The sequence below is a fragment of the Candoia aspera genome, chromosome 1 (assembly GCF_035149785.1).
Source record: "Candoia aspera isolate rCanAsp1 chromosome 1, rCanAsp1.hap2, whole genome shotgun sequence".
NCBI lineage: Eukaryota > Metazoa > Chordata > Lepidosauria > Squamata > Boidae > Candoia > Candoia aspera.
In genome coordinates this window covers 22,941,458-22,955,248 of record NC_086153.1, presented here as the reverse complement: position 1 = coordinate 22,955,248, position 13,791 = coordinate 22,941,458, and the positions used below count along the sequence as shown (strand labels likewise).

At 41.8% G+C, this 13,791-nt stretch overlaps 1 protein-coding gene across 1 annotated transcript in view; it reads right to left on the bottom strand.

Annotated features, from left to right (window-relative positions):
• Positions 1–13,791, bottom strand: part of SCARA5 (scavenger receptor class A member 5) — a 135,927-nt gene that overhangs the window by 43,950 nt on the left and 78,186 nt on the right. Inside the window, exons 4-6 of the mRNA XM_063300374.1 lie at positions 10,502–11,179; positions 4,297–4,377; positions 290–388 (exon numbers count right to left, since the gene is read on the bottom strand). Coding sequence (XP_063156444.1) covers positions 290–388; positions 4,297–4,377; positions 10,502–11,179 — 858 coding nt within the window. The remainder of the gene's footprint in view (positions 1–289; positions 389–4,296; positions 4,378–10,501; positions 11,180–13,791) is intronic.

Sequence of the window (13,791 nt, the reverse complement as noted above, 5' to 3'; positions counted from 1 at the left end):
TCAAATTCCAAATCCAAATTTGAATTCAAATTCCAAATATGATTATTTTCATAACAGTACTTCACTTAAGGTTTTTCAGCATGGACAACAAAAATTCTACAAGTTTGGGTTACAGAAATAATGAAAGGAGAAATGCATGCCTGGTTTCTATCTGTATCAGAAATCAACAGCTTTCTTCAACTACAGTTTTGCAGGGAAGGCCAAATATGAACAAGCACTTCTTATGGTAGAGTGTAGTGGTTGTGTATGCAGTTTTGTTATCAGAGCATCAACAAACAGCAAATAATACCTGTCATTCCACGGAGGCCAGGTAGCCCACGTTGGCCAATGTCTCCTTGGTCCCCCTTTGGCCCTCGTTGTCCCATGATTCCTCTTTCACCAGGAAACCCTGCATTCAGAAGATGAAAAAACCAAGCAAAACAAGTCTCAAACATTTGTAGAGTTTGTTTTATAAAAAATGCATTCATATTGCTTTACAAAGAATAATAAATATTAGCAGGCTAGCCTGCATGAGATCTAGCTCTTCTAATTATTGAACTACTAGACTGCACTAAATAGGATTGATTAGTAATTACAGTGCTCACAAACCATGTCTCAGGTTGTCACAGGGAACAATGATAAATATGTGGCTGCTTGCTTTGCATGGTTTGGTTGTCCATTTTATTCCATGGCTCTCTTGTAAGCTTTCAAATCCCAGCACACCTGAACTTTAAAAAGATAACACATGTCTACCCAGAACTAGATCTCATTCAGTTCCAAGTATATTGTGTCTTCCATACCATTTAATCTCAGTATGAAACCACTGGGAGCATCATTAGGACATGGAATTCCCAGGACACAGAACCCCTTTTGAATTGAAGGGACTATTTCTGTTCTTGACAACTGCTTGGATACAAAGGTGGATTGTATGAGGGCCAACAGAATGAAACCAAAGTTTCTGTGGATGAGTGATTCCAGCATTTAGAATGAGTTATATTTCCTATGATTTGGAATGTTCTTAGGCCCTTTATTATCTTTGCAAAACCAGACACCTTCTCTGAAAAGTAGTGCTCATTACCATCTTCAGTTGGTATAACAACAGCTACATTCTTTTCTGAATAGATATAAATTTATGATACATGAATGACTGATGTTGATGCTATGTTGATTGGATATTAGAACTGCCAATAAAAGCATGGTTACACAGAGCACCTCCTCCCAGATTATATTCCAGAGACAGAAGGGAAATGAAGAGAAAGGATTTGGGAGGGAGAGGATGGGTGGAAGGACAGGACTGAGGGAAGCTTGAAGTGTCAGCCCTAGGAAAACCTCCACCTCAAAAATAGTTTTTTCTACCTTTTCTCCTCAAGATCCCATAACTTCCAGAATTCCTAGATCATGGAGTTTGATATCTAGCACATCTCATGGGCCCGAGGTATTCAAGGACATCTCAGAAGTTTACCTCAAAAACTCCTGGACATAGTCTCTCAATAGCCACAATACTGAAGTTTCTCAGTAAACAAATTCTTGATTGACTCCATGCAAGCAACCCCTCTGAACTCATTGCAGAGCATGTGGAAAATTCTGTATGATAGCTTGGAAGAGGATGCCGCATGAGAATGCTTGGTATAGTAGCTTAAGAAATGAGATTAAGTAAGGTTCAGTGACAGGTATTTTCTTGGTGCATGATACAGAGTACGAAGAGTTTCCAGTTAAAAAAAGGAAGTCCTTCCTGAGGCACATCCAATTAAATATTAGAAACAACTTTCTAACAGTGTGAGTCATTTGGTAGTGGAAGCAATTATTCAGATAGGTCATGGGCTCCTCTTCGTATCCTGAGATCCTTTAATTTGGATTCCTGTTCTAAGCAGGGGGTTATCTCAACAGTCTAAATATCCCCTTCCAATTTGATGATTCTAACTCTGAGAATACATTGCAAAAGTTTAAGTGTGAGGGCAAGTATAAGGAAGCCAAGCTGGCTAACCACCTTAGCATTGCTTGCCATTGCTAACCATCAAGAATCATCAATGCAAGTTCAAGGACCACCTTCAGAGAGACACAGCATTAGTTTTACTGATCAAGAGACAGTATTTGGGGAAACAGTAAAAACATATGCAATCCACTTGGTTGCATTAGAGTTGAGAATTAAGGGAGAAATTGGATGTCAACTGGGAGGAGTTTGATAGTTGTTAAAAGCTAGGTTACAAGGATCCAGGTCTGTAACAAGAAGTGAGAATCAGTGGAAAGAGAAACTTCCAGAGAGAGAGAGAGAGAAAGAGGAGATAAAATGTTGCTACAGCCAGGGACATCCACAATGATTGTCATTGGCTTCAAAATGGCAGGCACGATCAGGCAATCAAAGCCCTACCTTATTCAACATGTGTTGCACACATTGCCACACACATAAAAAAGGGGTGTGACTTCAATTGCCTGATTGTAGCACCTATTTTGAAGCCAGTGGCCCTCGCTGCAGACGCCCATGCTATGGATGAAAGGGTTAGACAGCTTGGAAACTGAAAGAATTAGCAACATCTGGACAAGGAGGGGCTATATTAAGGAGTGGAAAGGCAAAAATGAAACCAAAGAGTTAAGGTACAGTATATACCCAAGTGGAACTGAGTGCAAGAGAACTAGATGCCCAAGAGGAGGAAGAAGTGGAAGAGAAATAGTTTAGCCTGGAGTCATGGCTAGGAGAAAGGAAAAGAAGAGAAGTACCTTGAGGCAAGTAGCAATCTAAGAAAATAAGGGAATAAACGCTGGATAGCCTTTCTCTTTGTAAACAAGGGAGAAAGAAAGACTACTTATGAGTAAGCAAGTGATAGAAGGGAGACAGCACAAGGCTTTTTTCCTTGTGGCACAGGACTCTGTTCTGCTTCCTGGAAGGGGCACCTTCCAGTGTGAAGCAATAAGGAGACTCAGGGGGCATTGCTCAGCCAACAGAAGAGAGTCTGACAGCTTCCGCAAGGAGGGGATCACCAAGTGAACCCACTGGGGAAAAGATCAAGACTTGCAAGAGTCAAAAGGAGCAGTGAGAAAGAGAAGAATAGACTGGATCAGGTGGATGGAAGAGATCCCAACCCAGTGTAGGCAGAGAAGAGTGAGGAAATTACTACACACTTGCTATACTACACACTTGGAGCATTTTCCAAGGGAGGGATGGTGGTATGTTTAATATGCATTGGGCCTGTAGCACATACTGTGCCAAGGAGATTGTTCAGTCAGCAGATGAGTTGAGAGAGAGGGTGGACTGCTAGGCTCACAGCAAACTTCTCTGTGGGGCAAAGGTTACAGGTCCAACTAGTTCACAGTTTAGTGCCGTTTAAAGTTATTTTTGTACCTATGTGATACTGTCAACCATTTATATACTGTATGGCTGTTGTTTCTTTAATGCTGCACATGGCCAAAGGGCTGCTCTCTTACATCTCAGGACAACTGATTGTCCACAGCATTTCTCTCATAACCTGGCTGGGGCAGAAATTCAAGGCAATTGTGAGTAGTTAATAGTGGCCTGGAGCTTTAGGATTGTAGATAACATAAGCTTCCACTCAGCTAGCAAATCATGTTTTCCTTCAGGGCTTTAATTTAATTTCCCTTTACAAACAGTAGTTTTGAAAGAGGGGGGAAGTGGTTCTTGAAACCTTAAGAGGCTCACTCAGAACCCACAAAATGAACCCCACCCTCCTAACCCCACCTCTTGTCCAAATGCCAAGCATCGCTCTTACTTCCCTGTTACTGCAGTTGAAGCGAATCTTAGAGTTAGTTCTCAGTGATCCAGTGCCAATATAAACTGAGGATGGTCTATGAATGCAACAATAATCTTTTAAATGTCTATTGTTTGTTAAAATTAAAACACGAAGAGGACTTGTATGCAATCAAATGCAATCAAGAATTGCATGCAATCAAATGAAAGCAGGGAGCAGAGAGAAAGATTTGCTTGAACACCAGATGTGTATGATACATGATACATGCTATTACAATAGCAGAATTTTAAAAAGGCTCAAATCTTAATGCCACCTATTTGCCCAGGAAACAGCTTTTTAATCAGATCAGACTCTGTCTGTTGAACCCTGTAATGTCTACCTGGATTAACAGCAGGTCTCCAGGATCTTGAGCAAAGAGGGGGCTTTCCTGTCATCTCATTATCCTCTTTTATGAGACATGCCAGTTAAATTAGAGGAATTTTTCCTTTTAGGCTTCCTCAAGGCAACCTCAAGGACTAAGATAGCTTGGGCTTTATCCCTGCATTCTGGGCCTCTGCTACTGCCACCCAAGAACAGCACAGGATTCACACAAGCATTTTGAATAACAACACACTACCTTGCAGTCCAGGTAAACCAGGTGGGCCAGGTTCGCCTTCCATCCCTTCATTGCCTTGATCCCCTTTTGGTCCTGGTGGCCCTAGAATGTAAAAAAAGAATTGGTGAATGGCTTCATGTTATAATTTTCAAAGTTTAGCAAAGAAGAAACCATCAATTGTATTTGGGATTCTCAGGTGCTATCAGGTTCATGAATGCACAGCGGAGTGTCCTATCAGCTCAGTACCAGGGCATCAGCTCATGTCCAATATCCCAATGGTTCTACCAACCAGAGTGTCCAGTCCATTTCCTCTCCAAAGTTAATCAATTTCTATCATGTTCTATCAAGTTTTAGTCCCAGAGCTCTCCCCTCATTTAATACCTAAGCTCCCGCTCTCTTTTTCTAGTTACAGCCTTAGATCTTGACCTCTCCCTGATGATTTTGTCTACATTCCTATCCCAAGCCCCTGTGATCCTTCTCTGATGCTCTGGAATTCAGACTGTGTTGTAAATAAATATACTGTACAGAGGATGTCACATTTTAGGAGGTTAAAACAACACTTGGTTTCTGGTGTCAGAATCACATATTTAGAATTATGTATTTAGCAGCCTGGGGCAGGGTGGGGGTGGGATGCAGGTTCTAATCATTTCGGGGGGAAAAGAGGGTAGGCAAATCCAAGAGCAGCAGATCAAAACTGGCAGACTGATCTCTGTACTCCAACAGCACCATGTGGCATGCAATGTCACAAGGACCAATCATTTTGTTCCATAAACTGGAAAATCCTCAGCCAGAGCACCTTGTTTCTGGTGTCAAGATGCTGTCTAAACTCCTGTTTGTATTTAAGCATTCTATCTCTCTCTCTCTTTTTACAGCATTTGTTTGCTGCCGCAATCTGGGCAGCTCACAATAATAAAAACATATCATGAAAAGAAAAACCAATACAAAATCATAAAAACTGCATCATAAATCCACAGAGCATAATCAATATAAAAGACAGATATTAGAGTTCTCAGAACCCCATATATAGCATTACCACTCCCTTCACCAATGGAAGAGGATGGTCTGTTACCAGGATCTTCAATGACAGCAAGGACAGGGATCTTACTTCCACCTTAATTCCATAGAGTCATGACAGACATGGAAAAGTCTTGTCTCTGTGTTCCTGTCTCCCAAACCATCTGGGGAGGTGGAATCAGAAGCACACTCTCTTAGTGAGAGTGCACAAGATAGGACAATTCTACTCAGAGCAGAGCTTCCTACAAGAACTGTGAACATGAGCTCTAAAGGGCTTTATAGGTAATGTCTACCACAGTGTTTCTCAACCTTGGCAGCTTGAAGATGTGTGGACTTCAACTACCAGAATTCCCTAGCCAGCATGCTGGCTGGGGAATTCTGGGAACTGAAGTCCACACATCTTCAAGCTGCCAGGGTTGAGAAACACTAGCACATTGACGGGTACCTGGAAATTTACAGGAAACCAGAGCAGCTCCCAAAGAATAAGTATCATCCACTTAAACACAGTCTGATCCACTCCCTGATTGTAGTTTCTAAGTCACAGTCATAGGCAGCCCCAAGTAGTATGCTTTACCATAATCCTGTAATCCATCCACAAGGTGAGGAGAACCCAGGTGACTGTTGCCAGACAGTACACTAAGCATTTAGTATACTAAAAATTACAGGCAGCTTTCTATAGATCTACTGAATTCATCTGTCTGAAACCTACCCCTCTTTGAGCCTAAATAGGGAGCTAGCAACAGCACAAGTGGGAAATGATGGGACTGCACTCCCCTAAAAAACAGGATCACAGTCTAGGCGTACTCCGTGATCCTGTATAGTCACTGTATTCACAACAACAGCTGCTTACTATATGTGTGTGTGTGTGTGTGTGTGTGTGTGCACACGCAACCAGAAAAGATTAAGGCAAATATTTCAGGAAAGTCCTGGCTAGACTTTATACTTGGTTACTTTAAATATCCAATATCCCCTGTATGTATTCCAAAAAAAAAAAAAAAAATGGATGGAAAATTTTGAAGTAGAATAGCTTTTCCCAAGCTAGTATCCACCAGGAACTACAACTCCCACAAATCCAGTCAGACAACAGCCAAATTGGTTAGGAATTCTAGGCATTGTAGGCTAGCATACTAAGAGGGTGCAAGTATACAGAAGGCTGTGCTAGGCATTTTAAGAATGCCTGAAGATTTTAATTCTTTGCAGCTAATGATTAAAAGTGACTTGTTCCTTAGGTCCTGGACTAATGTAAAATTTGGAACATAATTTTCCTTCCAATTCCGTGCTTCTCTAGATTTGGAGATTCAATTCTCACCTCCAAAATGTTATCAAAAAGTATTTTAAAAGCCATATTTGAGGAAAAAATAACCTATGTGTGAATGATTTGGATGAAATGCATTTATGAAAACATATTGTGACAGAAAATCCATTCTCATATATTTTTGTATATTTTTGTGCATTTAAAAAATATTGCACAGTAGTCTGGAAATTTCAATTCGTACGCAGAACACATCATGCAACATGCTGGGCTTGAGGAATCCAAGGCTGGAGCTAAAATCACTGGAAGAAACATTAACAATCTCAGATATGCAGATGATACCACTTTGATGGCTGAAAGTGAAGAGGAGCTGAGGAGCCTTATGATGAAGGTGAAAGAAGAAAGTGCAAAAGCTGGCTTGCAGCTAAACCTCAAAAAAACCAAGATTATGGCAACCAGCTTGATTGATAACTGGCAAATGGAGAAAATGTAGAAGCAGTGAAAGACTTTGTATTTCTAGGTGTGAAGATTACTGCAGATGCTGACTGCAGTCAGGAAATCAGAAGACGCTTAATCCTTGGGAGAAGAGCAATGACAAAACTCGATAAAATAGTTAAGAGCAGAGACATCACACTGACAACAAAGGCCCGCATAGTTAAAGCAATGGTGTTCCCCGTAGTAACATACGGCTGCGAGAGCTGGACCATAAGGAAGGCTGAGAGGAGGAAGATCGATGCTTTTGAACTGTGGTGTTGGAGGAAAATTCTGAGAGTGCCTTGGACTGCAAGAAGATCGAACCAGTCCATCCTCCAGGAAATAAAGCCAGACTGCTCACGAGGGAATGATAGTAAAGGCAAAACTGAAATACTTTGGCCACATACTGAGAAGACAGGACACCCTGGAGAAGATGCTGATGCTAGGGAGAGTGGAAGGCAAAAGGAAGAGGGGCCGACCACGGGCAAGGTGGATGGATGATATTCTAGAGGTGACGGACTAGTCCCTGGGGGAGCTGGGGGTGTTGACGACTGACAGGAAGCTCTGGCGTGGACTGGCCCATGAAGTCACGAAGAGTCGGAAGCGACTAAACGAATAAACAACAAAGTCTGGAAATTAGATTAAACAGAGTTATGGGTAACATGTGTGAAACTGACACCATCTGGAAATAGCCCTGTAAATTTGAGGGAGACAGAATGAATGATCATGTGTGAAACTGACAGAATGTTCTATCATCCCTAAGTAATTAATGCCAATTCAAAACCCAAAGTCAACTGTTTGGTCAAACCATATTATGCAACATTGGTCAACAGGAAGAGAGAGAGGAGGAAAATGTATTAGAGTTTTTAGATTTTTTTTTTACATTTTTTAAATTCGCCTTCATTATTTTTATAAATAACCCAAGGCAGTGAACATACCTAATCTTCCTTCCTCCGCTTATTACAGATAACTCAAAAAGTACAGGTAAATAAACTCAGCATTTGCTGGATTTGCTGGACTACCCAGTCAAATTGCTAGTATTTCAAGCATACTTTGATTTAGAATTTCATCAGCATCTGAATCCATGGACCACAGCAACAATACTAGAACTACTTTGTCAAATATCCGTAAGTATATTTTGCTCTAAAAGAAAAAGACAAACACATGGAGCCTCACCACTAGGTGGCAAAGTTCCCATGAGTGTGAAGCTGGCAGAAAAAGAAGCTTTTCTCTCTTCAATTATTCATCTGGACTGAAGCAGGACTTCTCTGTTGAGAACTTCATTTTCTGTTTTTCTTGCCACAGGAGATGACAAAAGTGACACTTTTGTAAAAGGATGAATTCTAGACAGAAGTGAAGGAGCAATCCAGGCAACATTTCCTTGCGCTCATTCAAATTCATGTGGTAATGCCAGCCTTCCCCTGCATGGTGCCCTCAGTGTACCCTATCCAGCTAGCTATGATGAGCATCCAACACATTTGGATAATGTCCATTTGGGGAAGGTTGAGTGAGGCAATGGAGAGGAACAAGCTCCTTATTTGGATGCACATCTAAATGGACAGCACTATGAAGAAGTTCTCTGTTGCATCATTACTTACAATGGGAAGCACTATAACTGTATGGTGGAGATGTCTGGCTGCTTTGGGAAAAGGAAGGTTGGAGAAGCAACAGCTGCCAACAGATGCAAAGGAAGAGTCGTTTTTGAGATGGGCAGTGGAAAAATACAATAAATAAAATAAATAAATAAATGGACAAATGGACAGAAGGGCGGGGGGTCCCCAGGAGCCCTCCAAAATGCTATTTATAAAGGACATTCACAAAACCTCCTGCACAGTACAGTTCTCAGTAGTGGCAACAGTCAGACAGCTCCACTCACTTTGGCTCTGGGAGATCCATGAATGGCTCTGATCCCAAATGAAAAAGATTTCTTATTCACAAGACCTCTTGCCTGGCCACTCCTTCTGCATGCAACACCCAGCTGGTAGATGCAAGTTCTTACTACTTTGCAAATCATTCTGCTCAAAATCCAGGGAGCAGCTTTGAATGGAAGAAGACAAGATCCCTGCCTTGATGAATCTTCTCCATCCGCCAAAACAAATCCCCAGCAACATGTTGTACTTTGAGCTTTGAGCTGAACTTGAAATAAGAAATCCAGAGGATAGGGCACAATATCCAAGAAGAAAACTCCTGGATGAACAGAGGTCAAGTTTCCACCAGATAGAAAAGTGCAACCTAAATGTCTCTTAATCCATTTTACTTCTCCATGGCTAACATAATTCTATCTTCTGTCTTAAGAGCCCTCCTCAAGATGAATGAGGAAAACTCTATTAGAAGACACATATTCCAGCTCTTCCGTGGAAGAGCTTCTCATTTTTCATTCTTCCTGATAACGCAGGAATAATGAAATGAATTTAGCAGGACATAGACGAAATGCATATTATTTAAATAATGCAAGCAAAAAAATAGAATAGAACAGAACAGAACAGAACAGAACAGAACAGAACAGAACAGAACAGAACAGAACAGAACAGAACAGAATGACACTCTTATGGAGAAGATACACAGAAAGCTCTATCATCTTCAGTAATCTTCCTCAAACTGGAATCTCCAAACAGAAGTATCATCAGAAGGGGAGAGAAAATCATAGAATCATAGAATGTAAGAGTTGAATGGGACTTTGGAGATCATGTTTATCCCCTATCTGGTACATGAACAGCCCCAGAAACAACATACAACCAAAGAAAACCCATCCAGCAGGGGCTCAATTTTCATTCTACCCCAAAACCTGGGAGAATAGTCAAGTCTTTAATAGCTTCCTGAACATCATCAGGGTGAGAGACATCTGGATCTCTCGGGGAATATCGTTCCAGTTTAAATTAATTAATCATGCACATATTGTGCAGAGGATGAGACTTCACCAGCTCTGGCAGAAAATATTTTTAAGCCTCTATGATATGCTCCATGATTAATTTGGGATGGTCAAAAATGTATTTTATTATCAGTATAAAAATGTATATCCTACCCTTCTAGTATGCCATACTAGGTTCTCATAGGCTCCAAATAGCTTACAGAATGCCACAATTACGGTTAAAAACATCCAACACATAAATACCACCAATGTATCGTGACAGCATCATCCAATGGGGGTAGGCTAAACCTCCACAGCCCCAAAGGCATTCCTCAAGAGCAAGGTCTTCATGGCCCTTCAACTGGAATAGGACGAAATATCCAAAGATTAGCTATTCCAAAGAAGGACACCATCACTGAGAAGACTCACCCTCATAATCCCTATAGATGGCATCTCCTCAAATAAGAGACCCTCAGCAAGCCCTCTCTTCCTGATCTCACTGGGCAGGCAGATTCTATCCAGAGAAGATGTTCTCATAGGTATCCAGACCCTGAGTCATGAAGAGCCCTCAAGGTGACAGCTAGCACCTTGAATTACTCCTGAATCAAATAAGCAATTACATTTGCTGCATTCCTTACCTCTTATCACTGAGATGTCCCTCAGGGCAATGGAGTGCTCCCAGTCCTTGAGCCTCAGATCCTCAGTCACATTGTTCAGAATGGCCAGCTCATGCTTGAGCTGCTGCTCCATGGCGATGTGGACAAGGCGCATCTGCCGAGCATCCTCTGAGGCATTGCTAATGAGGACCTGCAGGTCCTGGATGCGGGTGTGGTGGAGTCCCACATCATAAGACAGAGTCCGATTCATGCTGCCCACCTGCCCACCTACCTCTGTCACTTGGTCATTCAAGATCTCCACATGAGAAGCCAGCTCAGAGAGTAAGCCTTCATGGTGCTTCAAAAGCAAATGGCTACTGTTTCCCTCTACAGCAAGCTTGTAGATTTCCATTTGTGTCATGTCATTTTGCTGGCTCAGGCTATCCCGTAGGCCAGAAAGGACTCGATCTGCCTGAGATGCCTGGGCCTGCAGGCTCCTGAGTGCCCCCTCCAACTTCTGAAGTGAGTTGCTCAGCATTAGCAGAGAGTCAGAGTGGTTCTGAAGCATGTCTTGCAGGTTCCAAATGTGGTCCAGGATGTCTCCTTTGAAGGGCAACTGCTTCCCTGTTTTCAGCTGAAGATCCTGAAAACTTTCATTTAACTGATTCATGTTTCCCATTAGCACCTTCAGGTCTTCAGGAGAGCTCTGAGGCCTGGAAACTACAAAAGAAAAGAAGGAGACAGCAGAAGTTAGAGATAAGAACAGAGGTGAATGTTCTAGAGATGGAATAGACATAATTTGAGGTACATTTTCATGATCAGCAGATTATTTTCCAGAAATTTCTTATAAAGATGGAGGAAGGTTCTTCCAAACTACCTTGATTTGTAATCCAACTAATCCAGGGGATCCTATGGCTCATACTTCACATACAGCCAGTGATACATACCTTTTGGGCAATTTCTTAGAGGCATACCTGCTCCAATTTTTTCACCACTTGAGACTTAAGGAATACTTTCAAGACAAGAATCAAGACACAGACATATAGCTGTTGTCAATCCAGCACATTCTGGAACAATACATAACTGCGGATTCTACTAATCTCTATCTTCAGATCCCACAGCCACATATCAGAAAAAACTATGCAATTTGATGAAAGAATTTTCTAAAGATATGCAAGACCTTCTGACACCCCTCAGAAGCCCTGACCTACATCCCAAAATACACAGACCAGGCAGTCTGGACCATCAAATTGTCTCAAGCATTGGAACCTTTTTAGCTGGATTATCAGATTTCATGGATTCATACCTTATGCCATCAGCATTCTCATATACATTTGAGACACCACAGACTTCTTAAGAAAACTTATATCCATTAGCAACCACCTTAACAATGCCATTTTAGCTATCATGGATATTGAGGCATGATACACCAACATTCCCCATAAACATGGACTTTAAGCCATCAGAAATATCATCACTAATGCCACACAGCATGCCTTGCTACTAGACTGTGTGACTTTGTACTCACCCACAACTACTCTACCTTTAGCAACCATATATACCTGCAAATCAGTGGTACAGCCATGGACACAGCCATGGCTCCTGGACAATGACACTGCACTTACTCAGGTACTGGATGGGATCATAGGCCCCTACAGACAACCACCCGACCTAAAGGAGATTCTGATAAGTAACAAGAAACAAAGCCAAAACAACAAACAGAACAATGGGAACCAGACCCTGCAATTGTCATGTTCATTGTTTCAATGTTAAAGTGCATCGTAACGTTTTGCATGTCATTTGACTGATGCGTGTTTCGGTTGGGAGAGGAGGAGGACTCTGTCTCCTGGGATGTTATCTGTATTCAGCAGGATTGGAATGTGTTTGGGTTTTCTTGTGTGTTCAAGGTTTTCTTCCCCGGACAACAGCAGAAATTGTTACCAGCACCTGGGGTGGGGAATTTGAAACGGTTGGGTGAGGGGAGGGATTACATTTGTGCTGAGGGTTTTTAGTTTGTATTTGGCGCGCTTTTCCTCATTCTCAGCTTTCTTTGTATTTGCATACTATTCTTTAATAAATCAGATATTATTAAGCTTTTACTTGTGAGTCTGGTTTTGTTAGGGTAGGCAATCATTACAGCAATGAACCCAGGTGTCTACGTTGCCCCCACATTTACACTAACAGCACCAGCACACAGGCCCCAACAACTTCACATACAAGATTAGAGGCACCCTTACATGCTGTTCGTCTAATAAGATGTATGCCACCATCTGCCAATAATGCCTCTCCGGATTCTATGTAGGACAGAAACAGGTCAGACTCTGTCCAAAAAATAATGGACACAACTTTGACATCAAAACTCAAAAAAAGGACAAAATAATATTAGAGTATTTTATCAGCCAAGGACACTCCATTACAGATCTCAAAGCAGCTGTTTTGGAACAAAAAATCTTTACCAACACAATTGAGCAAGTGACTGCTGAATTTATATACATCACAAAAACTTCAGGCTATGGAGTCCTTGGTGCCCTCTCAGCTTGGTTATTTGCTTGCAGACATTTCATTACCCAACTAGGTAACATCATCAGTGCAAGTAAGTGTGGGAGGGAGCATGGAACAGGGAGCTCAGGGAGTACCGAGGACTCCACAGTTCAACCCTGAGCTACAGATATTCTCTTCTCTTGAAACTTTAGGCTCTCTCAGAAGGTCTTAGCAAATAAAGTGGGTTTTTAACACATTGTTTTTTGTTGTTTATTCGTTCAGTCGCTTCCGACTCTTCGTGACTTTGTGGACCAGCCCACGCCAGAGCTTCCTGTCGGTCGTCAGCACCCCCAGCTCCCCCAGGGACGAGTCCGTCACCTCTAGAATATCATCCATCCATCTTGCCCTTGGTTGGCCCCTCTTCCTTTTGCCTTCCACTCTCCCTAGCATCAGCATCTTCTCCAGGGTGTCCTGTCTTCTCATTATGCGGCCAAAGTATTTCAGTTTTGCCTTGAATATCATTCCCTCAATTGAGCAGTCTGGCTTTATTTCCTGGAGGATGGACTGGCTTGATCTTCTTGCAGTCCAAGGCACTCTCAGAATCTTCCTCCAACACCACAGTTCAAAAGCATTTATCTTCCTTCTCTCAGCCTTCCTTATGGTCCAGCTCTCGCAGCCATATATTACTACAGGGAACACCATTGCTTTAACTATGCGGATCTTTGTTGTCAATGTGATGTCTCTGCTCTTAACTATTTTATCGAGATTGTCATTGCTCTTCTCCCAAGGATTTTTAACACATTACAATTGTTAATTAATAAGGTTCTTGTAATTGTCTCAGATGTAATCTG